General features: G+C 39.9%; 1 protein-coding gene across 5 annotated transcripts in view; it reads left to right on the top strand.

Moving 5' to 3' along the window:
• Window positions 1-27,777, top strand: part of DOCK3 (dedicator of cytokinesis 3) — a 404,205-nt gene that overhangs the window by 246,626 nt on the left and 129,802 nt on the right. For all 5 annotated transcript variants that reach the window (XM_081246551.1, XM_081246550.1, XM_081246549.1 and 2 more), the window contains one exon: window positions 23,434-23,515. In XM_081246551.1, coding sequence (XP_081102677.1) covers window positions 23,434-23,515 — 82 coding nt within the window. The remainder of the gene's footprint in view (window positions 1-23,433; window positions 23,516-27,777) is intronic.

Below are 27,777 nucleotides of genomic sequence, written 5' to 3'. Positions count from 1 at the left end.
AGGAGAGTGTTAGAAATAGTTTGTTAGTAACGTAGTTACAGTACTGATTTGAAAATTATTTACTTTTTATAGAGTAGATTTGTGTTTATAATTATATCCCTCTTGTTAATTTATTCAACACACATTATATAACTACCATGTGTAAGATATTGTTCCAGGTGCCAGGGAATCAGCACAAAACAAGACAGAAAATCCCTCTCCTCTTGTAGTTTACATTCTAGAGGGGGAAACAGACAATAAATAAATGTATACTATAAAACCAGGAAGATATAAATACTTTGAAGAAATTGAGAATCACAGAAATGAGACATAGCACTTTTAAAATTAAGATGCATAAGGAAGATCCCTATAAAGAGATGACGCTGATTCCTCAGGTTATTAAATCACAGAACGTCTCAGGCCCCCAGCGATTGACGCCCTGCCCCCCAACAAATCCCCTTCACTTTCTGAGCTCAGAAGACTTTCTCAACCATTGATCTTTTAAAAAACCCATAACACATTTGTCTTGGGCCCCAAATACTATCACTGGAAGCTTTACATCACTCAAACTCTTAAGCTTCTCAAACATTTATCTTCATACCCCAGTCACTAATCCTCCCAGACCTCAGAGCTGCTCACAACACCCCTTTGACTATAAGTCAGACAGACTCTCCCAGTAATGAGACACTCAGACACCACAGGACCCCAAGTAAATTACTGAATCCACACAGAGGGCTGAAGGGAGGCTTTTAGAGGAGAGCATGAAGATAGAAGAGACTGCGATGGGGCACAGTCCTGCAGGGACTGGGGAGGAGGGATTGTAATGCCCGGAATCATAAATAGGTTGCATTAGGCTGTGGTAAATTGGAAGACATTCATATCCAGTGATTTTTATTTTCTTCTGAGGCTTAAGGGGAAAGGTAGAGGTTTGGCTTGGTCTCTGTGGGGAATGAGGGATAGAAAGAAACAGGAGTAAACACTCCTTGAGGGCATGTGATATACCAAGCCCCATGCCACGAGCTTTACATATGTCACTTAATTTAGTCCCTACATCAACTCTGAAGCCAAACAGATTGTGGTTTCCAGTCCAGGATTCAAGTCCTGGTCTGCTCCCTGCTTTATTTCCATTACACCATATTGCCACAGGAATTCATGAGAGTATATCCATGCATATTGCAGAATCGCAAGAGATAGAAATCAGAACCTTTCAAGGGGACCTAATGGTCATAGTCATGGATTCCTGCAGCCCAGGGATCTGTATTTGGTGACTGCTCACTGTTCCTTCCAAAAAACAATAGGCAGATTTCCCTACTAGCAATACTGAGATACAGATTCTTGATTCCAGAATGTTATATCACTGGAAGCACAGCAGGAGCCCAAATTTAGGAGAAAAGCTGAGGAAAAATCTTACTGAGATCAAAGTTAAACATTTTATCTGCTTCAGAATCCCTGAAATATAAGTTGTTTGACTTAAATAGTTTGCCTTGAATTTTTGCACTGAAATATCTTTTTATTTCCATTCCAAGAAATTTGTGGAATATGTTAAGGCTCATACTGATAAGGCTGAGCACTGTATGGATGGCTTCAGAGAAACAGTTAGCTTAGTTTATCTTCATTGGTTAGTGGCATTTGTGTAGGGTCAGAAGTCAAAAAGTATGGCAATAGAGGAAATGGAGGAATAAGCTTGCAGTCAGCTTCCCACTGCCTGGAAGAGCATCCTAGCCTCTGACATGGTCCTGCAAGATTCATGGATGTATGAAGACACAGAAGTAAACCAAGGAGAAGAAGCTGAGGACCTTCTGATACTCTTCCCTTGGAAGATTGCATGTGCCCAGAGACACATACATGCCCTCTTTACGTCCTTCTTCTGAGTGTACACAGAGCTTCTAAAACCTGTCTGACCTCAGGCTGAGAACTCTCCTTTAAGGTATAAAAGAGCCACTCTGGAAATAGTCCCTTTGCTATTTTGTGACCTATGCCTTGGCATCCACCTCATCCCATCTACCTACTCTCACTCCACACTCTGCCCCTCCACCAGAGTGTGGTCAGCCATGATCAGTCTGTGGCTTCATCCTCCTGCCCCTGAAGATAATTCAGTCCATCCATGGTCCATCCCCAATACCAGCCCTGCTTGAAATTCTTCAGCCTCAGCGCTGTAAGTCAGGAGTATTCAGGATTCCTGGACTTGACCTTTGAGGTCTGTCCTTGCCCTTGTTCTAAGCTCCATGAACTCACACTCCTGCTAGAGCCTACCTGCCTTACCATGGTTAGTGCTGCCAAATAAGCTAGGCTGCTTAACCCCTCTGTGCTGCCATTTCCTCAACTGTGAAATAGTAGTGTTAGTGTCTACATCATCAAGGTGATAATACGTGTCAAGTCCTTAGATCAGGCCCTGGTAGATAGTAAATCTCAATAAATATTCATAATTATTGTTATGTTGTTATTGTTAATTATTGTTATTAATAACAATGACAATAACTTAATTATTGTTATTATTATATGTGTTGGAACTTTGCTCTCGAGTCTAAACATCAGTGGTGTTTTTTTGTTGGTGTTTTTTTGTTTTTTTGCGGTATGCGGGCCTCTCACTGTTGTGGCCTCTCCCGTTGCGGAGCACAGGCTCTGGACGCACAGGCTCAGCGGCCATGGCTCACGGGCCCAGCCGCTCCGCAGCATGTCGGATCTTCCCGGGCCAGGGCACAAACCCGTGTCCCCTGCATCGGCAGGCGGACTCTGAACCACTGCGCCACCAGGGAAGCCCAAACATCAGTGTTTTTGTGTGCTTCCTTCTAAAAGACAGGAAGGGCAAATATAGGTATGTCGCCACTGCAAAGGTTCTTCCTACCACAGAGGCTCTGCTCTTGCGCATCTGGCAGGTAGCCTCCCCTAGGACCTCAAGTGACAGAGTCTCTGTTAGCTTTGTCTAGGTGGCGGGATAGCAGAGAGATTCCATCAAGCTAAAAAGTCATAAGAGCCCTGTGGCAGCAGCAGGCACATTCAGCATATACTCATTTATTGCTGTGAAGCCCCTGAGAGCCTTTAAAGCAGGAAAAAGATGTGTGTATATAAATAGGAACCTTCTTTGGGGAAAACTGCCTCTTTATTATTTTTCATTTTGCCCTCAGCTACCTTGGTATTTTAACTGTGTAGTCCTTATAAAGTTATTATAAGTCAGGTCTCTAGAAACTGTAAACTCTGTGCTTGATTCTTTGAAGGTTGCAGAGATGTAGGAGGCACAGTCCCTGCTGCTTTACAGACAAGGACACTGGACTTTAAGGATGTGTGGAGATCCCCAGGACAACCCCTAGTGGTCATTCACTAGAAAGACTCATGGGACTCAGCATATAGTTGTACTCGTGGCTGAGATTTATTACAGTGAAGTAGTAAGGATACACCAGTGGCTCATAAGGAAGAAAAACACAGGTAGAGTCTGAAGGGGTCCACGCACAGGCTTCCTTATGCTCTCTCTCCTTCACATGAGGGGTCACACAGAGCACACATCTCCAGTTAAAATGCAGCATCATGTGTGCGGTATTTCTGCTTTAGGAGGCCCATTAGAGATTCAGCAACCAGCATTTATTGGGGCCTGTCACGTAGGGACCCTCTGCTTAGCGTGTACAAAATGTCCAGAAGGGAAGCAAGTGTTCAGCATAAACCATATTGTTCACACAAATAGTCTAGGCACAGTGAGCCACCCTTAACTGTTGGGAACACTCTAGGAGCCAATTCCCAGATGCCAACCAAAGGCTAACTTTGCAAGCAGGCCTTTCTAAAGATAGCAGTCTCAGGCCTGCTACTTTAACTCTTTTCTGTACAGAAAAGGTGCCACATACGTACACAACCAGCTCTAATGGTAGCCTGTCAGAGTCACTGCCATAAATGGTTCGATGTTAGAGAAGGAACAGGTCCCTTCTGACTGATGGGTCATAGAAACCTTCTGACACTGCACATTTGAGCTGGGCCTCAAAGGTTAGGCAGGGTTTGAGCAGCTGAGAGAAGTGGGGAGATAGGATGCAGTGGGTAAAAAAAAGAGTACTTTCAGGGAAAGGCAGGCAGGCCCATCTGACCAGAAACAAGGTATGTTGATGGAAGTAGGGGAATCTAGGAAGGCAGAGAGAGGACAGATGCCACAGGGCCTGGACTACTAGGTGGAGGCTTGTGGGCTTTATCTACAGAGATAGAACACCACTGAAAGTTTCTCTTTTAAGAAAGGAAGTCATATAGTTCAAGCCATGTTTGGAGGAGATGTATCTTGGGGTATAGATATATCTCAGGATAGACTGAGCTGAAGGTCAGAGTCCTAGAGATGGAAGGCTACTGAAGATACCTGGATATATTCCCAAAAGGCCTGGGCTTCAGAAGATGCTCATTTGTTTATGGTCCACCTTAATATATAGGAAATATGTAAAATAAATGGAGAAGGCAAATTCTGACTATGTCTGTGTTGTAGATTACCCTTTAGTACCTTGGCAGGCAGACCAGAGTTGACTAGTCCTGTCTTGACATGTGCAGTGAATTTGTGCCTACTGCTGCAATGTTCTAAATGCAGAGAAGGGATTGTATTTACTTAAAAATAATTTACAACCTGTACTGATTAGAGTACTCAGAAACTGCCAAATCCCCAATTCAAGTCTGCACAAATATCTGGCTGTCTTGTCCCAGCCCTAAGCACAGGTAGAGCAGATATTTTGTGAAGCTGCAAGTTACTTTATGCACACGTCTGGGTCTCAAGGCTGCCCCACTCTCAACAAAAAGTTAAGAAGGGGCCAAAGGGAAGACCACATGGGACCTGCTCACTGGCAATTTTTTTTTTGTGTGTGTGGTATGTGGGCCTCTCACTGTTGTGGCCTCTCCCGTTGCGGAGCACAGGCTCCGGACGCACAGGCCCAGCGGCCATGGCTCACGGGCCCAGCCGCTCCGCGGCATGTGGGATCTTCCCAGACCGGGGCACGAACCCATTTCCCCTGCATCGGCAGGCGGACTCTCAAACCACTGCGCCACCAAGGAAGCCCCTCACTGGCAATTCTTTATATGCTATCTGACTTCCTAGATTCTTGTCCCAGATCCCTGGCCATTGACATCTGAGACTGCCTTACTTGGGCCCTATACTCCTGGCTCACAATTTTGGTCCAGCTCATCTGTGTAGACTTCCTCATCTATGCTTTGATTGCTAGGTTTTCAGAAGTCTACCTGCCTATCACGTGCCCATTTCTAAGCCTTAGAGACCAGGAACGCCTGCCTGGAAGAGTGCCATTCCTGAACCTGGCCCTCTGAACACCTTTCCTCCAACCCCAAAACCCCACCTGTGTATCCTGACCCTACTGTTGACAGCATTATAATTTTGTGCTTTGGAATGATGCTGCTGTGCAGTAATACAGAGCTCTTTGTCTCAGTGACCACTCCCTCCCCTGACCCTATAGAGCTGTGCTGTCCAATAGAACTTTCTAGGATGATATAAATGTTCTATATATGGCAGAAGATTATGGTCTGCATGGTAGCCACTAGCTACATGTGGCTGTTTAGCACTTGAAATATGGCCTGTATGACTGAGAACTGAGTTACTAATTTTATTAATTTTAATTAAATTTAAATATAGATAACAACATGTGGCTAGTGGCTACCATATTATAATGGCACGGCATAGCACCTGGTGGGAGAGATCTGGTGAACTAGTTGTGCAGGGCCATGGCAGAAAGGGTAGACTTAGTCTGTGTGCACAGGGAATCAAGAGCAGGGAAAGACATGAAGCAAAAGAGGAAAATTAAGGATCAATATTTTTTTGATCAATATTAAATCACTATTTAAATATGTATCATGAAAGACAATTGACTACAGGAACCTAGTACAGGCTTAATATTACAACTTACAGACTTAAGTTGAAGTCTTATCTCTATACCATGTTAGCTATGTTACTATAATATTGTTTTTTAAATAATATCATCAATTTTTCAATATTAAGGGAAAGTAAGAAAGATTTTGACATAGTGCAGTAGACACTGTTCCTATATCTTAAACTTTTAAAAAATTAGCATTCTTAAACCCTTCATTCAAAGTTTTAGTACTTAGGAAATCTTTATTTGCTGTTTGTTCCCTGAGGTTATTCCTGAGCTTCTCAGTCATACTTTAAAAGCCTAGAAAATATCTAGTAGAATGTCTGACAGATATAAATATTTATTTGGTTTTCACATTGACTGAGTTTTCTAGCTTCTGTTCAGGAAACAATCAAGATTTTTCTGTTCTGTGTGTGTTTATTTTGGCTTTTGTAAGCTCTGGTCTTCCTGTTCAGGACTCCCTCATGACCTATTAAACAGCAAGACTTTGCTTCACTGAGGCACAGAAACAGCAGCAGAAATAGTGACAAGAACAAGTTAATAAGTGTAAATAATATGTATTCTGGTATCCTTAATCAGAGGATTTATGTAGTTACAACAGGCCAGATCTGTAGGATGTGGGGTATTATGCTAAACAGAGAAAAACGTGAGTAAAGGAATGAAGTTAAAAAGAACCGTAATGTTCACATCATGAACAAAGAACTGGAAATCACAGAATAAAAGATTATCAATGTAAGTGGGGGGTAATGAGGGAGGAGGGAAGCAAGATCAGGAAGATAGAATGAGAGCAGCCAAGATGGCAGCTGCTGTTTAACATTGCTTTTTTGACCTCAAGGGCTAGCATGGTTACTTTTCTAGAATACTTAAGACTGCTTGACCTTCAGCTGATCAGTGAAGAAGTGTAGCACTTCTTTAGTCCCCGTAGGCATGATTAGCAAATCATAAAGAAGGCAGGGTCAATCGCCCTGCCCCCACCTTCCTCACATGGAGGTACATCTTCCTCAGAAGCATTATGGCTTGATGTTGGAGATGGCAAAGATGAACTGACTCAGCATTGTGCTGCCCTGTCAGCGGAGTCTCACCCTCACTTCACCCCCATTTATTCATTTACATGCTTTTTATTGTTAGAATTGGGAGCCTGATCCTGGGGTGGGAGCATAAATCATTAGAGTAAAAACAACTGTTTGTAGCTCCCTGCATAACTGATCATTAAGTTACCATTTTGTTCATTTTCATGATAAGTACATGATTTCTAAAGACCTTGTAGGGGTTGTATAATTATAGCAATGCTATTGTAATTTTCAGAATATGTGATAACAGATTTACTCATGTGTCTCTTTTGCTTTAGAGAAAATGGAAAGAATCTGTTTTCTGGGATCTTTTGTCATTCAGACAATTTTCTGCTTGTTCCAAATCAGACAAAGTATTCCCCCTCCCCGATCTCTCAGTCTTTTGGGTGGAGAATGCCACGAACCTCAAAGAGACTAGGTGCCACCAGCAGAGCTCGAATGGGGCTTGGCATGGCCTTTCTAATCAGAAGGGTCAGGTGCCCCATGTGGGTGATCGGGATCCTGGGGCTAGCTAGGTTTCATTCACAGACACTCAACTGTGCATATCTAGGGCAGGATGTGGTTTGCAGCATTTCCCAGATATATTTGCCCAGGGATCCCCTCCTCCCTTCCACCACACACTTTCTTTTCACAATGCTTATTTCATAAGATGAAATACAGGTAAAGCATGGGCTTTGAAGTCAAACAGCTTCAGATTTGAATTCTAACTGTACCACTCTACCTTTTTATTTCAAGTCAGAACCTTTGACTCTCAGCTTCTTCAGAGGCGAAATAACCGTTATGAGGATTAAATGCAATTAGGCAAGAAAAGAAACACTTTAAACAATGCCTGGTACACAGAAGACACTCATTAAGGGGCCGCTGTTGCTGCTGCTATAGCAAGCTGATGAGTACCAGGGGTCTATCCACCCCCACACACACACACATCTTCCCCTGAGCTTCAGGCTTGGGCTTCCAGCTGCCTGTTTTTTTGTTCACCTACATGTCCCCAGAGACCTCAAATCCAGTATGCACTTCTGAACTTTATATCTTCCTCCTTGTATCTTCTCTGGTTGACACTATCACATTCAGTTAACTGCTAAATCTGGTCAGCTTTGTTCCCTAAATACATCTCGCATCCGTTCACCTCTCTTCAGTCCCCAAACTGCATCATAGCTTGCTGGGGCTACTCTGCTTTGTCCTTGGAGTATTTTCTATGCTACCAACCTGGCTTCCACACTGCAGCCCTAGTGATCATCCTAAAAACTTATGAGATCAATGTTGCCTCTCATAGTTGAATTTTCAGATCTTCTGTAAGGCCCATAATGGGGTTTTCCAAACTTGCTAATCCTAAGAACCAATTGAGACCTTTTTAAAAATACAGATTCTTGGGCCCCCTCCAGGAGTCCTCCCTTCTAGCGATTCTGATCCAGAAGATCTGGGATGGGACACAGGAATCTGTACTTTTAATAAGCTGGGAGGTACTCCTGGTGATAGCCAAGCTGGGACAACCCTCACATATAACCCACTCCATGGGTTTGTCCACTCTACATTGCACAACACGCCCCAGCTCTCCAGTGCCCTCTTAACTCATGATCTGAGCTTCCCTACCCTCAAGCTGCCTCATACTTAAGAGGGTCTGTACTTGGCACACTCTTCTCCTGGAACCCCCTTCTCTTCATCTCTAACTACGCCTTACCAAATGCTAAAAGTCTAGCAAAATTGCAAGAATTTGTCCCAATGTCTCATTTAGGCAGCCTACCTTCATCCCAGTGGAGCTTCTCAGCCCATTTCTGTGCAGTTAATTATAGCAATTTCACATTGTGTTGCAATTTTTGTTTTATGTGTGTCTCTCTCCCAGTAGACTCAGAACCCTTGCGGATAGGTATCATTTCATTTCTCCATTCCCAGCATCTTACGTAGTTTCTGGAACATGATAGGTGTTCACGAATGCTTGTTGAAATAATAAAAAGGAGAGAGGAAGGCTAGAAAGAACTCTTTTTTAAAAAAAATAAATTTATTTATTTATTTTTGGCTGTATTGGGTCTTCGTTGCTGCGCACGGGCTTTCTCTAGTTGCAGCGAGCGGGGGCTACTCTTTGTTGTGGTGCATGGAGTTCTCATTGCGGTGGCTTCTTTTTTTCAGAGCACAGGCTCTAGGCACACAGGCTTCAGTAGTTGTGGCGCACGGGCTCAGTAGTTGTGGCGCACGGGCTTAGTTGCTCCGCAACATGTGGGATCTTCCCGGACCATGGCTTGAACCCATGTCCCCTGCATTGGCAGGCGGATTCTCAACCATTGCACTACCAGGGAGGTTCAAGAACTCTTGAATTGTAGTAGGAGTCATAAAAATGTTTTTTTTGGAGCCCTGAAGTGTCTCAGGGACAGGTGGTGGTTAGGAGAGAGGCCTGAGTAGGGAAGATTCCTGCTCCTGTCCCTTCTCCCTGCCTCTGATTCAACCAGAGTAGCTGTATTTTTTTTTTTAAGCAAGGAGAACAGGTGTCTTTTTTTTTTAACATCTTTATTGGAGTATAATTGTTTTATAATGTTGTGTTAGTTTCTGCTGTATAACAAAGTGAATCAGCTATATGTATACATATATATATCCCCACATCCCCTCCCTCTTGCATCTCCCTCCCACCCTCCCTATCCCACCCCTCTAGGTGGTCACAAAGCATCGAGCTGATCTCCCTGTGCTCTGCGGCTGCTTACCACTAGCTATCTGTTGTACATTTGGTAGTGTATATATGTCCATGCTACTCTCTCAATTCATCCTAGCTTACCTGTCCCCCTCCCTGTGTCCTCAAGTCCATTCTCTATGTCTGCGTCTTTATTCCTGTCCTCCCCTAGGTTCATTAGAACCATTTTTTTTTTAGATTCCATATATATATGTGTTAGCATATGGTATTTGTTTTTCTCTTTCTGACTTACTTCACTTTGTATGACAGACTCTAGGTCCACCCACCTCACTACAAATAACTCAATTTCGTTTCTTCTTATGACTGAGTAATATTCCATTATATATAATGGAATATAATTATATATATATAATTATATATATATATAATTATATATATATTCCATTATATATAATGGAATATAATTCTTTATCCATTCATCTGTCGATGGACACTTAGGTTGCTTCCATGTCCTGGCTATTGTAAACAGTGTGGCAATGAACATTCTGGTACATGACTCTTTTTGAATTATGGTTTTCTCAGGGTATATGCCCAGTAGTGGGATTACTGGGTCATATGGTAGTTCTATTTTTAGTTTTTTAAGGAACCTCCATACTGTTCTCCATAGTGGCTGTATCAATTTACATTCCCACCAGCAGTGCAAGAGGGTTCCCTTTTCTCCACACCCTCTCCAGCATTTATTGTTTGTAGATTTTAAAAAATTATTTATTTATTTATTTGCCTGTGTTGGTTCTTAGTTGCGGCACGTGGGATCTTCGTTGCGGTGTGCAGGGGTTTTTTTGTTTTGTTTTTTGTGGCACGCGGGCTCTCTAGTTTTGGCTCGCGTGCTCAGTAGTTGCAGTGCGTGGGCTTAGTTGCCCCATGGCATGTGGGATCTTAGTTCCCAGACCAAGGATCGAACCCTTGTCCCCTGGATTGGAAGGCGGATTCTTAACCACTGGACCACCTGAGAAGTCCCTGTTTGTAGATTTTTTGATGATGGCCATTCTGACCGGTGTGAGGTGATAACCTCACTGTAGTTTTGATTTGTATTTCTCTAATGATTAGTGATGCTGAGCATCCTTTCATGTGTTTGTTGGCAATCTGTATATCTTCTTCGGAGAAATGTCGATTTAGGTCTTCTGCCCACTTTTGGATTGGGTTGTTTGTTTTTTTTTTTATATTGAGCTGCATAAGCTGCTTGTATATTTTGGAGATTAATCCTTTGTCAGTTGCTTCGTTTGCAAATATTTTCTCCCATTCTGAGGGTTGTCTTTTCATCTTCTGTATGGTTTCCTTTGCTGTGCAAAAGCTTTTAAGTTTCATTAGGTCCCATTTGTTTATTTTTGTTTTTATTTCCATTTCTCTAGGAGGTCGGTCAAAAAGGATCTTGCTGTGACTTATGTCATAGAGTGTTCTGCCTATGTTTTCCTCTAAGAGTTTTATAGTGTCTGGCCTTACATTTAGGTCTTAATCCATTTTGAGTTTACTTTTGTGTATGGTGTTAGGGAGTGTTCTAATTTCATTCTTTTACATGTAGCTCTCCAGTTATCCCAGCACCACTTATTGAAGAGGCTGTCTTTTCTCCATTGTATACTCTTGCCTCCTTTATCAAAGATAAGGTGACCATATGTGCGTGGGTTTGTCTCTGGGCTTTCTATCCTGTTCCATTGATCCATATTTCTGTTTTTGTGCCAGTACCATACTGTCTTGATTACTGTAGCTTTGTAGTAGAGTCTGAAGTCAGGGAGCCTGATACCTCCAGCTCCGTTTTTCTTTCTCAAGATTGCTTTGGCTATTCTGGATCTTTTGTGTTTCCATACAAATTGTGCAATTTTTTGTTCTAGTTCTGTGAAAAATGCCATTGGTAGTTTGATAGGGATTGCATTGAATCTGTAGATAGCTGTGGGTAGTATAGTCATTTTCACAATGTTCTTCCAGTCCAAGATCATGGTATATCTCTCCCTCTGTTTGTATTGTCTTTAATTTCTTTCATCAGTGTCTTATAGCTTTCTGCATACAGGTCTTTTGTCTCCTTAGGTAGGTTTATTCCTAGATGTTTTATTCTTTTTGTTACAGTTGTAAATGGGAGTGTTTCCTTAATTTCTCTTTCAGATTTTTCATCATTAGTGTATAGGAATGCAAGAGATTTCTGTGCATTAATTTTTTATCCTGCTAGTTTACCAAATTCATTGATTAGCTCTAGTAGTTTTCTGGTAGCATCTTTAGGATTGTCTATGAATGGTATCATGTCATCTGCAGACAGTGGCAGTTTTACTTCTTCTTTTCTAATTTGGATTCCTTTTATTTCTTTTTCTTCTCTGATTGCTGTGGCTAAAACTTCCAAAACTATGTTGAATAATAGCAGTGAGAGTGTGCAACCTTGTCTTGTTCCTGATCTTAGGGGAAATGGTTTCAATTTTTCACGAACAGTGTCGACTGTGGGTTTGTCATATATGGCCTTTATTATGTTGAGCTAGGTTCCCTCTGTGCCTACTTTCTGGAGAGTTTTTATCATAAATGTGTGTTGAATTTTGTCAATGGTTTTTTCTGTATCTACTGAGATTATCATATGGTTTTTATCCCTCAGTTTGTTAATACGGTGTATCACATTGATTGATTTGCATATATTGAAGAATCCTTGCATTCCTGGGATAAACTCCACTTGATCATGGTGTATGATTCTTTTAATGGTGCTGTTGGATTATGTTTGCCAGTATATTTTTAAATTTATTTTATTTATTTATTTTTAGCTGTGTTGGGTCTTCCATGCTGCGTGTGGGACCTCTCTAGTTGCGGCGAGTGGGGGCCACTCTTCATTGAGGTGCACAGGCTTCTCATTGCTGTGGCTTCTCTTGTTGTGGAACACAGGCTGTAGGCACACGGGTCTCAGTAGTTGTGGCATGTGGGTTCAGTAGTTGTGGCTCGTGGGCTCTAGAGTGCAAGCTCAGCAGTTGTGGAGCATGGGCTTAGTTGCTCCACGGCATGTGGGATCTTCCCGGACCAGGGCTCAAACCCGTGTCCCCTGCATTGGCAGGCGTATTCTTAACCACTGCACCACCAGGGAAACCCCCTGTTTGCTAGTATTTTGTTGAGGGTTTTTGCATCTATGTTCATCAGTGATATTGGCCTATAGTTTTCTTTTTTTGTGAAATCTATGTCAGGTTTTTGTACGAGGGTGTTGGTGGCCTCATAGAATGAGTTTGGGAGTGTTCCTCCCTCTGCTATATTTTGGAGGAGTTTGAGAAGGATAAGTATTAGCTCTTCTCTAAATGTTTGATAGAATTTGCCCGTGAAGCCATCTGGTCCTGGGCTTTTGTTTGTTGGAAGATTTTTAATCACAGTTTCAAATTAAGTGCTTGTGATTGGCCTGTTTATATTTTCTATTTCTTCTGGTTCAGTCTCGGAAGGTTGTGCTTTTCTAAGAATTAGTCCATTTCTTCCATGTTGTCCATTTTATTGGCATAGAGTTGCTTGTAGTAATCTCTCACGATCCTTTGTATTTCTGCAGTGTCAGTTGTTACTTCTCCTTTTTCATTTCTAATTCTGTTGATTTGAGTCTTCTCCCGTTTTTTTCTTGGTGAGTCTGGCTAATGGTTTATCAATGTTGTTTATCTTCTCAAAGAACTAGCTTTTAGTTTTATTGATCTTTGCTATTGTTTCCTTCATTTCTTTTTCATTTATTTCTGATCTGATCTTTATGATTTCTTTCCTTCTGCCTACTTTGGGGTTTATTTGTTCTTCTTTCTCTAATTGCTTTAGGTGTAAGGTTAGGTTGTTTGAGGTTTTTCTTTTTTCTGAGGTAGGATTGTATTGCTATAAACTTCCCTCTTAGAACTACTTTTGCTACATCCCACAGGTTTTGGGTCATCGTGTTTTCATTGTCATTTGTTTCTCAGTATTTTTTGGTTTCCTCTTTGATTTCTTCAGTGATCTCTTGGTTATTTAGTAGTGTATTGTTTAGCCTCCATGTGTTTGTATTGTTTACAGTTTTTTTCTGTAATTGACATCTAGTCTATAGTGTTGTGGTTGGAAAAGATACTTGATACGATTTCAATTTTCTTAAATTTACCAAGGCTTGATTTGTGACCCAAGATATGATCTATCTTGGAGAATGTTCCATGAGCACTTGAGAAGAAAGTGTATTCTGCTGTTTTTGGATGGAATGTCCTATAACTATCAATTAAGTCCATCTTGTTTAATGTGTCATTTAAAGCTTGTGTTTCCTTATTTATTTTCATTTTGGATGATCTGTCCATTGGTGAAAGTGGGGTGTTAAAGTCCCCTACTATTTTGTTACTGTCAATTTCCCCTTTTATGGCTGTTAGCATTTGCCTTATGTATTGAGGTTCTCCTATGTTGGGTGCATAAAGATTTACAATTGTTATATCTTTCTTGACAGTGTCCTGTCATTTTTCTGAATTCTTTTTCAGGAAGACTGCCTATTTCCTCTTCATTTGTTTAGTTTGGTGGGTTTTTACCTTGCTCCTTCACATACTGCATATCTCTCTGTCTTCTCATTTTGTTTAACTTACTGTGTTTGGGGCCTCCTTTTTGCAGGCTGCAGATTTGTAGTTCCCGTTGTTTTTGGTGTCTGCCCCCAGTGGGTGAGGTTGGTTCAGTGGCTTGTGTAGGCTTCCTGGTGGAGGGGACTTGTGCCTCTGTTCTGAGGGGGGTGGGGCTGGATCTTGTCTTTCTATTGGGCAGGGCCACGTCCGGTGGTGCGTTTTGTGATGTCTGTGAGCTTAGTATGATTTTAGGCAGCCTCTCTGCTAACGGGTGGGGTTGTGTTCCTGTCTTGCTAGTTGTTTGGCATGGGGCATCCAGCACTGGAGCTTGCTGACCGTTGAGTGGAGCTGTGTCTTAGCGTTGAGACAGAGATCTGTGGGAGAGCTCTCACCAATTGATATTACATGGGGCCAGGAGGTCTCTGGTGGTCCAGTGTCCTGAAGTTGTCTCTCCTACCTCAGAGGCTCAGGCCTGACACCAGGCTGGAGCACCAAGAGCCTGTCAGCCACATGGCTCAGAAGAAAAGGGAGAAAAAAGAAAGAAAAATAAGTAAATAAATAAATTAAATTATTAAAATTAAAAAAAAATTTTAAAGAGTGCAACCATACCAATAAACACAAATGTACCAGTGATAACAAGCGCTAAAAACTATACTAAGGTAAACATAAAAATCAGAAACAAAACAGTCACAGACAGCAAACCCCAAGTCTACAGTTGCTTCCAAAGTCCACTGCCTCAATTTTGGGATGATTCATTTTCTAGTCAGTTATTCCACAGATGTAGGGTACATCAAGTTGATTATGGGGATTTAATCCACTGCTCCTGGGGCTGCATGGAGAAATTTCCGTTTCTCTCCTTTGTTTGCACAAAGTAGCTGTATTTTTAAATTTTTCATGTGTTTGTGAATAGTGTAAGGTCTTGTTGTAAAAAAGGGAAAAGTTGATACTAAAAATAAATTTGAAAACCACAGCACTGATTTGCCTTAATGAAACCCCTTTATGCATTTCTACTCTCTGTGATTTAGAATGAAGTGGGAAAACTTGAAGAACTTGAGAAATAAAGCCAAGGATCTAAATTGGAAAATTCATCTGTGAGGAAATTATAATAGAGATTTCCTAATCTGTTGGGTTGTACAGTGTAGTATGGCCTTGGGGCTACTTGCTGTTTTCAAGCACCTGGGGGTGATCATGAGAGAGATGCTAAGTAGTTGGCATCCATCTCCACAGAGGCCCAAATTAGAAACATGAAGATTAAATTGAAAGAGTTGGGAAAATTCCTCTGCATTTATTTGAGGCATGTGCTTATATTTCCAAACCAGAGTCTTCAGGAAATAACCTCCCTAAGGATTAAAGACTTTGTCTCTGCCTCAGTGCCTGGCATAGACTAGCACCTCATTGTTGGTCACCAAACATTTGCTGTAGGCATGCATGAATTACCATCAGTGGAGAAGTGTATGAAATGCAGTACCACCCAGGAATTAGAACTCTCATAAAAGCAAGTGATCTTAAAATTAAAACTCTGTTAGACTTGTCACGTATTCAAATTATGGATTTCATTTGTAAGAACTTGCTCAATAATATGAAATTAATGTAACTTCATATAGTGTTCATGCATAGCTCATCATAAAGACAAGTAAATGTAGAGCAGTTCTCTCATAACGTTGCTTATTGAAGAATAAGAATTTAACCATCTCTTATTTCTCTTGAAATAATTAGAGTTTTCTTACCCAGAGTATTAGGAGAAAAACTGACCCATTGCTCTCATATAGAGGTGTGGATGTTTGTAAAATCTCATAAATAAATTTTTTTCTTTGGCCACAGTTCCTTTCACACTTTTGGGATATATGAAAAGGAGTCGTGCCTCTAGTTGGCAAATAGATTCACTCAGCATTTATCAAATTGTATTTGTACAGATTCCATCGCCTTATGCAAAGGCAGGTTGTGGAGTCAAAAGTCACCTGTCCCATTGGTACTTAAACACATAACATTTTAAGCCTCCGAGAAGTCCTAGAGGGTAGAAACCTCTCTGTGTTTAATGCAATATTTCCCAGCAATATTGACCACTTCTTTTGCAGAACAGCTGTTGCCAAATTAGGAAACATTGGGTAGATATTTGCCTTCAGATAGTTTGAATGTTAACAGAAAGCAGCATTTATTTCATACCCATTGGTGAAGCCAGCAAAACAGGAAGTAATTCAATTTGTACCTAGAGTCCTTTGAAATGAAACAAACAAACAGACAAAAAAAAACCCAGTTATTTTCAGTCTCACAAACTGTGAAGAAAGCCAGGTGATATTGGGAGTGTGAAAGGCTCTAGGAAATGTGAAGCTCAGCTGGGCACTGGGAGAACCACCTTAGGGGTTTCCTTTTACTGTTGAGGAGAAAGAGAAGTTCTTGGGTTCTCATAGGGCCAGCAATACTGTCTACCCTGGAATTTGTTTTATCTACCCTTTTTTCTTTGGATCAGAGCTTGGTATAGCCCCTCCGAATAGCACCCCTTTCTCTAGTTTGGTACTGAGAAGCTCCAAATGGCAGCCTGCTTGGTAGATGTCTGTGCTTGAGAGATCCACTGAGAGAGGTAATGTGAGGGTGAGAGCAGTTGTATGTCTTCCTTCCAAGAAGAGAACAGAAGTAATGGTAAATTCTCTTGAAAAGGCATAAACTTCTTAAAATTGTTTTTATTTTCATCTATCAAGTTAACAACTAATTTGAGTGGTTGTTATATGCATTTATATGTATTAAGATAGATCAACTTCTGTAACAGTTAGACAGAAAAATGCATAACAGCTCAAACACAATAGAAATTTATTTCTTGCTTGTATACTGATATCAGGTGGGTGAATTTGCAGTTATTTGCAGTAACTAGGGTGGGACTCATCCGTACAATCATTCAGGGACTCAGACTAATAAATACTCTGTCAACGCCAGTACATGGCCCCAACATTGCCCTGGGGGGGTCATCTCCACTCTAGGCATCTGAAATGGGAAAGAGCATGAAGACAAACATTTAACCAGTGTTTAGGGCTAAGCCGAGAAGTGGTGTACATCACTTCTATCTGCATTCAGTGTCTAGAGCTCATTATATGGCCACACCCAACTATAGGGGAGGCTGAGAAGTATAGTCTATCTGCCTGCCCAAGAAGAAACAGAGAACATGGACTTTAGTGAGTAGGTGGGAGACTCTGACTGCCACAACATGCTTGATGTTTCTCAGTCTTTATCCACCAAGTTAGAAGGTTGGTTTGTCCTGACCGTCTTGTTTGCTCACTGTTGGCTCATCAGTGTTTCTGCATAGTATGATGGTGATGCTACCCCACCAGTTTATGGTGACCTTTGTCAGCAGGCTTCCACACACCACACAGCAATTCTTCAGGGAACTTCCACCTTCTTTCATTCAACATGTATTGAGCACCTGTTGTAGGTTAGCCTCTTGGAAGTACTAGAGATACAGCAGTAAACAAACGTCCTTATTATTAGGGAGCTTATTCTCTCATGTAAGAGAAAGATAATAAAGAAAGAAAATAATTAGTTTGTGCCAAGTGCTGAAAAGGAGAGGGTATGGGAAGGGAGGGGTATTGCTCTTTCTAACATCATTGTAGTTGGCTTCCCTGGGAAATTGGCATTTGAACGAGCCACTTGGGCTGAAAGAACAGTATTCCAGGCAGAGGTAACAGCATGTGCAAAGGTCCTAAGGCAAGAAGGAGCTTGGCTTGTTCAAGAAACTTGTATCTAGGAGAACAGTGTATATGGAGAATAGCAAGCAAGAAAGGCTCTTGTGAGATGGGGCTCTAAAGATACACTGAATGTTCCACACAAGGCCTTGGAGACCTTAGAGATCTGATTTTTTTTTAACATCTTTATTGGAGTATAATTGCTTTACAATGGTGTGTTAGTTTCTGCTTTATAACAAAGTGAATCAGCTATACATATACATATATCCCCATATCTCTTCCCTCTTGCGTCTCCCTCCCTCCCACCGTCCCTATCCCACCTCTCTACGTGGTCACAAAGCACCAAGCTGATCTCCCTGTGCTATGAGGCTGCTTCCCACTAACTATCGATTTTACATTTAGTAGTGTATATATGTCCATGCCACTCTCTCAATTTGTCCCAGCTTATTACCCTTCCCCCTCCCCGTGTCCTTAAGTCCATTCTCTAGTAGGTCTGCGTCTTTATTCCCGTCCTGCCCCTAGGTTCTTCATAACCATTTTTTTTGTTCTTAGATTCCATATATATGTGATAGCATATGGTATTTTTATTTTATCTGAGAGCAAGAGTAAACCATGAAAAAGTTTGCTGTTGTTTGATTTTGCAACAGCTTTATTAGATACAATTCACACACTATAGAATTCATCCATTCAAAGGGTGCAATTCAGTGGCTTTAAGTATATTGGAGTTGTGCAAACTTTACCACAGTCAATTTTAAAACATTTTCATCACCCCCAAGAGAACTTCCATACCCTTTACAAGTCACCTCATTTTCTGCCAAATCCCCAGCCCTAAGCAACCACTAAACTATTTTCTGTTCCTATATATTTGCCTGTTCTGGACATTCATAGAAATGGGGTCATACAGTATGTGGCCTTTTGTGTCTGGCTTCTATCACTCAGCATGATGTTTTTGAAGTTCATCTACATTGTAGTGTATATCAATATATCATTCCTTTTATGGCTAAATAATAACCCATTGTATGGATATACCTACCATATTTTATTTATCCATTCATTTGTTGTTGGATATTTTGGTGGTTTTCATCTTTTGGCTATTATGAAAAATGCTGCTATGAATGTTCATGCACTTTTTTGGGTGGCCATATATTTTCATTTCTTTTGAATATATACTTAAGGATGGAATTAGTGGGTCATATGTTAAACTATGTTTAACCTTTTGAGGAACCACCAGACTGTTTTCCAAAGTGGCTGCACCATTTTACATTCCCACCAACATTATATGGTGGTTCCAATTTCTCCATCTCCTTGTCTACACTTGTTATTATCTGTCTTTTTGATGAAAGTCATTCTAGTGGAAGTGAAGTAGTGCCCCCATTGTGGTTTTGGTTTACATTTCCCTAATGGCTAATGATGTTGAACACCTTTTCATATCCTTATTGGCCATTTGTTTATCTTCGATGTAGAAATGTTTATTCGTTCTTTTATTATTGAGTTGTAAGAGTTCTTTATAAATTCTAGCTACAAGTCCCTTATCAGATATATTATTTGAAAATATTTTCTTCCATTCAGTGGATTACCTTTCCCTTTCTTTTTTCTTTTTTTTTTTTTTTTGTGGTATGCGGGCCTCTCACTGTTGTGGCCTCTCCCGTTGCGGAGCACAGGCTCCAGACGCACAGGCTCAGCGGCCATGGCTCACGGGCCTAGCCGCTCCGTGGCATGTGGGGGTCTTCCCGGACTGGGGCACGAACCCGTGTCCCCTGAATTGGCAGGCAGACTCTCAACCACTGCGCCACCACGGAAGCCCCATTTTTAGTTAATTTTTACATATGGTGTGAAATAGAGATTCAACTTCATTCTTTTGCATGTGGATTTCCAGTTCTCCCAGCATCATTTGTTAAAAATATTATTCTTTCCTTCATTTAATTGTCTTGATACCTTTGTATAAAAAATCACTTTGACCATATGAAAAAGTTTTTAATATGGGAGGTAGTGTAATCTGATTCATATTTTAAAAGGATCAATCTCTCCAAAGAATGAATTATAGAGAGGCAAAAAGGGAAATAGATCAGCTGGGAAGTTGTTATAATAATCCCAGCTACAGTCCAGTAGTAGCCTAGTCTAGTGGTAGGTAGTGAAAGAGATGGAGAGATTTTTAAAGTTTCAAGATTATACTTTCGAGAGAAAATTGACTCAACGGAATGTCCTTTTTTCCACTTTCCACTTGTCCATGTGACAACCATCATTTTTACTTTTCCTAGTTACATTTTCTTTCAGATGGTCTTGAGAATTTTTCCTGATGTTTTTGGATGTCTTTTTTTTTCTAAACTTTACCCATATGTTCTTATTTCCTGTTTCTCTGTTAACCTTCAACTCTCCATTACTAAAACTACAAATTTTTTTGTATCCACACCTGTTGTTTTCTCCTTAACTCTCTCCTGGATTCTCACAATCCCCTGAGTAGGTGGGAACCTTTTTTTCCTTTACCCATTATTTTTTCTCCACTGTCTTCAATCTCTCCCCTTCTACTAACATTTTCCCATTAGATGTAAATGTTCTTAGGTGTGTCCCATCTTTTTTTGAAGTCAGGTTTATTGAACTGCAATTCACATATAGTAAAATTCACCCTTTTTTTTTTTCTTTTTTTTTTTTTGTACGTGGGCCTCTCACTGTTGTGGCCTCTCCCATTGAGGAGCGCAGGCTCCGGACGCGCAGGCTCAGCGGCCATGGCTTACGGGCCTAGCCGCTCCGCGGCATGTGGTATCTTCCGAGACCGGGGCGCGAACCCATGTCCCCTGCATCGTCAGGAAGACTCTCAACCACTGCGCCACCAGGGAAGCCCCAAATTCACCCTTTTTAATGCATAGTTTGATGAGTTTTCACAAATTTATAGTTGTGAAACCACTACTGTAGTCAAGAAACAGACATTTCATCACCCCAGAAAATTCCCTTATGTACCTTTGCAGTCAAACCCCTGCCCTCCTTCCTCAGTCTTGACAACTTCTGATGTGATTTCTGTTCCTATAATTTTATGTTTCTAGAATGTGCTATAAATGGAGACATACAGTATATTGTCTTTTGTGATTGACTTCTTTCACTTAGCATAATGCCTTTTAGATTCATCCATATTGTTATAAATCTTAGTAGTTTGCTTTTTTTATTGTGAAGTAATATTCCATTGTATGGGTATACCATACAATGGTATATCTGTCTGTTCATCTCCTGATGAACATTTGGGTTCTTTACAGTTTCTAGCGATTATGAATAAAGCTGCAATGAACATTCACAATCAGGTCTTTGTTTGGACATATGTTTTCACTTCTTCTGAGTCAATACCTAGGAGTAAAATTGTTGGGTCATATAGTAAGTGCATGTTTGACTTTATAAGAAACTGTCAGGCTGTTTTCCAAAGTGGCTGTACCATTTCACATTCTCCTCAACAGATTATTAGAGTTCTAGTTGCTCTATATTCTTGCCAATCCTTGGTATATTCAGTCTTTAATTTTAGCCATTCTAGTACGTGTGTAGTGGTATCTCACTGTGCTTTTAATTTACGTTTCTCTAGTTACTAATAATGTTTTTTTGAGGTTATTTTCCATCCCTGTATATTCTTTGGTGAAGGGTCTGTTCAGATTTTTTGGTCCATTTTTTGAGTTATTTATTATTGCGTCTGAGCTTATTTTATATGTTGTCAATACAGTCCTTTCTTAGGTGAGTGTAAATATTTTCTTCCAGTCCATAGCTTGTCTTTTCATTTGCTTATCAGTGTCTTTCAAAGAGAAGATGGTTTTGATTTTATAAAGTCCAATTTATCATTTTGTGATTCATGTTATATGCTTAATAATCTGAGATCACAAAGATTTTTCTACTGTGTGCTAAATATGGAAAAACAAATGTGAACAAGATACACGAAGGTACTTGTCTCAATTTTCTAGTGTGTATTCTTACAGTTTTATAGTTTTAGCTCTTATATTTAGGTCTATGATAAATTCAAGTTCCTTTCTTATAGGCAAGATCAAGGTTTAATTTTTTATATGGATTGTTCACCATCTGTTGAAACTGCTGTGCTCCCTTACTGAATTTTGATACTTTTATTGAAAATTAATTGAATATATGTGGGTTACCCCATCTTTAAACAAAGACCTCCCTCAACTCAACATGCCCATTTAACTAAAAGTTCATCACTTCCACATCTTCACCTCTTCAAAGAGTGGTCTAGATTCACTGTTTCTGCTTCCTTATTTCTTACTCCTCACACTAGTCTCTTTCACTATCATTCCACAAAAACGGTTCTTGCCAGAATCACCAGTGATATCTGTTTTAACATCTGGTGGACACTGTTGTATTGTTGTCTCATGTGATTCTCAGTGCCTTTGGGCCTCCTTGACCCCTCCTTCCTCTTTCAGACACTTTTTCCCCTTAACTAACATAGCATCCCACCATTCTTCTTACTTTTCTTCTGTTTTTCTATTTGTCCCTACATGTCTACTTGGCTAGTTCTTCTTCTTTTACCTGTTTCTTAATTATCAATGTCCCTCAGGATTCTGGCCAAAGTCCCTTTTTATTCTTGTTCTGTGCATATTCCCTGCTTATTCCCATCTAATCTGCTGGCTGAAGCATCTCAAATTTATATTTGCCATATTTATAAAAGCAAGATCTTTTCTGAGCTTCATTTCTGCACATTTAACTGCCTAGGAAGTTGAGCTCTAGGAAGAAAAGTGCCCTATATATATTGTGTTCACATTTGTGTTCCTATGTTTAGCACAGACAACTTAATAACTATTTGTTGACTAAATGAACAAATGAATATGTGAACAAACTAAGCAACCTGTGCAGCTGATATTATAACATATCTTATAATTCTAGTACAATGTTTTAGTATTGGCCTTTTTACTGATACCTAATATGTGTAATGAGTACATGACTCTGGGCACAGGAGAAGCAAATTACTTTTAGAATCACATACTTTGTCTTTGCCATGGCTCAGTTTTCCTGTTACAATTGGTAGAGAACCTTGGGATGAGGAGATGGGAATGAGATCCTAGGCAGGGGCAAGAAGGAGACATTTCTCCAGAATGTTGCAAACACTGTTTCTAAAGTTTTTCAGTCCAATAGTTTCCTTCAAGAATTAACCTATATTGTTTGAGGAATAAAATATCTTAATGGCCCTATTAAATTCTGATTACAGCTTTAATTACAGTACATTATTTCTTTTTTGCTTTTCACCCAAACTTTTGTAAGTCCCTGTAACATTTTTTCTTGGCTCTAAAATGATTCTCAAAAACTGTATAGAAGATGTAAACTGGGTAATGTAGACTCTTTCGGACCTAGTGTGATGAATATTTTTATGATGATCTGAGTGTTCACATCAAAGAATGTATATGCTTCTTATGGGCTTACTGTTACGCCCAGAGCTTTGAGGGTATTTGGGAAAAATACAGGACATAATCCTCATTGCTGCCCTCAGGGAGCACACAGCTTTAGGGAGGTAAGAGCCACAACTGGCAAGTAAACAGCAACACCTGTGAAGCAGTTTGTAGTCTCTATTGCATGTTGCTTGGCAAGAAAGATAGTCTCCTGCGACTAGACATGTACTTTTGGCCTTGCCTGTCACTATGGGCTGTCCTGAAAGTGTTTAGGGTTTCTCTATAAATGCCCTTTTTATTTGTTCTCGAGCATGCAGTCCCTTACATTTCTCTGTCTCTCTCTCCTACATTTCAGTGAGCGGTTTCTGGTGAGACTGAACAAGAATGGTGGGCCAAGGAACCCAGAGAAGATAGAACGAATGTGTGCCCTTTTTACAGTATGTGCAAATTCTCTTTCCCTTCTCTGCTGTTGACTCTAACTAGGGCCCTGCTATGTGGATATTGTTGCCCTGGAAACAAGCATTTATTCTTATTTCCCCACACACTGGTGAGAATAGAACTTGATTTATGTGTCTATCAGGTTTTAATGAAATATTTAAGAAAACTGAAATTAGCTTCAGTTTTTAATTGAATTTATTAAAGAAATATAATCAAGTACCTTTTAGTGATGTACATTTTAGAAGCTATTTAATATAATAGACACATAAAATTTGAGGAAAGTCTTTCTTACAATTCTTCTTCAAGGCCACTGGGAAGTTCTCTGATGTGTAAGTATGGTTTCTCTAAAGGCACCCACCAAATTTACAGCTTTGCAGTTTTTTAATGAGTTTATATAAAGAGAGCCAAACTAAATAGTCCTCCTCTTTCAAATACCAAACAGAGTCTTTTCGTGCCATGATTCATACTTCAGTTTTTTCTGAATAACCGTGCTGTTATTCGTGGTCTTTGAGCTCGTGGACTCATCAGCTCAGAGAAGGCTAGGTAACCTGCTTATTGAAAAGTGCTAAGCCTCACAATACCACAGTGCCTTGTGTTTTCTTCAAGCTGATTCTGATTTACTAAATTTTTTTTACCCAGTTATAAAACTTAATTGCCCAGCTTTATTTATTTCAGTTAATTTATTTGCTGAAGAAGAAAATAAGACTGTGTCACAATTTTAAACCACTTTTGACTATCATGGATTCTTTGATGTGCTTCAGTGATACTGAGATACATCAAAACCTGTTGAGTGCAGGGAGGTATGATGGTGTCACAGTTCCACTGCCCTCGTTTGTGTTGCATGATTGATAGGTGACAGTCAGGTGTCTCAAACCTTATGGTGTGCCTCTTAAACACAAATGGGATTTATCTAGGGCTCTGATATGTGACTTTCTCTGAAAGATAAAATAGGATTTGTTTACCTTTTTTTGTTCATTTACTACAACTTTATCGAAATCTCAAATGATGTTACTGCAGAATCAGAAGCCACTTTTACAGGAATAACTTTTATTGAAATTGCTTCGGATATGAAGGATTTACAAATCTAGCTAAGCTAACATGAAGTTTCTTACATCTTTGAGCTCAGCGTTCAAAGCTTAGGAGATAATACAGGAAGAAAAAGCAGGAAAAGCAGATCAAGGAGCACGGCTAAGGGAATTGAGATGGTTTAGTCTGGAAAGATCAATGCTCTCTCTTCAACAGGAAAACAAGGGAAAGAGTCCAAATTGCAGGTAATGGGATGTAGGTTAGAATATTGGGGGAGAGCATCTAAAGTGAGACTACCTGAACACTGAGCTGGTTCTCTGGGGCCACCTTCCTGAAACAGGATTAGAATGAGATGAGACACCCATCTGTCTAGAATGTCTCAGTGACCTTAGGAGTCTTTCATAGATCCTCGTGCTCTGATATTGTTTGGTTAAAGCAGCAAAAGAAATTGTCGATTCCTTGTTCTTTGGCACTGTGGGAACAGAGCTGTGTGTGTGTGTGCGCGTGTGTGCGTGTGCGTGCATGTGTGCTGTCCTTGAATGTGATGAGTGCAGTCCTTGTCTCTTGAAAAATGAACTTAATTATGATATTTGAATGTAATTATACAGTAAATCAAGATTTTCGTTTAACAGCATTTTAATTATCTATAGGGACCCAGAGGCCTAGGCTGTAGCTCCAGCTTTATAAATCAGAGATGCACGTAACACTTAAGACGTGCTCTTGTTCTGCCACAATGAGAAGGCACAAGGCTGCTAAAAATACCCACTTTTGTAGTTCCCTTTGCAGTACAGCCCTGGATCTTTTTTTAAAGATCCCCCCAAAAAAATGATTTGAGGAATTTTTTTCAAAACCTAGAAGATTTTTAAACAAGATTGTTCTAGCCAGGATTTTCATGTTTCACTTTAAGCTTATACAAAATAATAATTTTGGTGGAAACTATTTTCTGACTATCTAAGACTTGAGTTCCTCCTGTGGGCCAAAGGAGTTTTCCAGATTGGCATACATGTTACAGAGTTTTCAAGTAAATGTAAGAAAATGCAGGTACAGCTGTGGTCAGTGCCAGTATGTTAGCTTACCTTAGCATCAAGAAAAGGGAACCATACAAATGGAGCAGTTTTGCAGGGTTACTCAAGCTGACTTCAGAGCCACATTATAGACAGTCACATTAACCATGCACAATCTTGCTGTTGGTAAATCCTGTTTTTTTCTGACTATGTTAGATTTCAGAGCTCCCTGTGCAGGAAGAATTTTATCCAAGAAGGAGGTGTTTCATATTTATGTAAATGTCTAATACAGTGAGGATTTTGATGACTTTCATGGTTAACAATGGCTGTGTGGTATGAGCATGAGAGAGCATGTCTGTGTATTTACTCCTTACTAGATATCCAGTGCCTCACACACAGTGCCTGGCAAATACTAACGATTTGTTACATAAACAAATGAATACATGTTTATTTTCTATTATAGTTGAGTGATCAGCTCAGAGAATGAACTTGTGTTGTTTTCCCTGCATTAATTGGCACCATATTTTTTACATTTACTTTTTCACATTTCAAAATAGAATTTTAGGTAGTGCTTTCTTGGAATTAAGAATGAATTTAATTATTAGTGCAATAACATCATTTATTAAAATACTGCCTCCTTTTCTGCAGCATAAGAATGAATAAATTGGCTGTGTTTTATATTTGTAAATCCTATTATCTCTACAGAAAAAGGGTAGTCCAGGCACAGGAAAGTGAATTGACTTTTCCATGTTTCAGATGAAATATTAGTAACTGAGTCAAGATGCTGATCCCTGAGTCACTGTCCTTTCTACCCACCAGGTAGTTGGGAACCAGCTTCCTAGTTATGTAGGATTGGAGGATAAGGTCCAGTGAGTAAATCTAAATTCAAACCCTGCTCACCAGATGAATGGTGGGTGAGTCACCTCTCTCCCCACCTTGGTTTCACAGGTCTTGTGACATAACTCTATGGTAACTGTGTTTAACCATATCTAATAAGATACGGTTATATCTAATATAACCATATTATATCTCATATCTAATAAGATAGCCTTTACACTGAATTTTGACACTGAAATTATGTGGAACTCACAAATAATAATTTTGCTTAAAATATTTTCTGGTACTGATTATTGTCATCTTATTTTTACTGACCTCAAATAAATACCACAGAATGTTCTGGGTACCATGTACAACATGGTAAGAAAGAGCCCCTACCCAGCCATTTAGAAAATACTATAAATTACATTTTAGGCTTCTTCCTTTCACTCACCTGAACCAGAACCAAAGGAGAGATCCCATGCTCTTGTGTACAGCCCATCTGGTTAGTGTTTGATCATCTTTGGTAACTGGCTTGAATTCTCTACGTATATTGGGATATATAATTATACTGGTTATTTGATAGTTTGGATTAACACAATCTAAGCTATGTAGAAGACCATTTCACTTTGAAATGTGTCAAACATTTACGTATCTTTTAGTAATAGACATTTCTATCCCAAAAATTATATAAAAATGGTAATCTGTTTTTTAATTTCTATTTGTTATTTAGTAGTCATCTTAATATTTAGCAAAATGTAGTACTGTTTGGAGGATATCATTTTAAATTAAAGGAATTATTATTATTTATTTTTATTTTTTATTTTTTTGCGGTACACGGGCCTCTTACTGTTGTGGCCTCTCCCGTTGCGGAGCACAGGCTCCGGACGCACAGGCTCAGCGGCCATGGCTCACGAGCCCAGCCGCTCCGCGGCATGTGGGATCTTCCCGGACTGGGGTAGAAACCCGTGTCTCCTGCATCGGCAGGCAGACTCTCAACCACTGCGCCACCAGGGAAGCCCTAAAGGAATTATTGAAATGGAGTCTAAAACATCATTTTTCAATATCAAAAGAACTTTCATGCAAAAATATATCTTTGTGATTACAGAGATAACAATTTATGTTAAATTATTTTGTAACCCATTTCATTGTAAGTATATTTCATTATTCCATCAAGAATTTGGCAAAATATTATAACGGTCTAGAATCTAAAAGCTTCAATTTCACCATTACAAATTACTTTTTAATGTCTCCTTTTCTTTCATATGTTCAGGACCACTCTACAGGGCAGAGCTGGGATTATGGTGAGGCAAGCAAAGCGCAGGATCCTGAGAATGAGACCTTAAATTTTATACCTTAGATGGCTTGCTTGCCTCACCCTAGACCTAACCCTGCTACAGGGTAAACATAAACAT

This window comes from Mesoplodon bidens (assembly GCF_964165515.1).
Source record: "Mesoplodon bidens genome assembly, chromosome: 10".
Classification (NCBI taxonomy): domain Eukaryota; kingdom Metazoa; phylum Chordata; class Mammalia; order Artiodactyla; family Ziphiidae; genus Mesoplodon; species Mesoplodon bidens.
The sequence above is the reverse complement of the archived record's forward strand: the minus strand, read 5'-3'. Positions and strand labels throughout refer to the sequence as shown.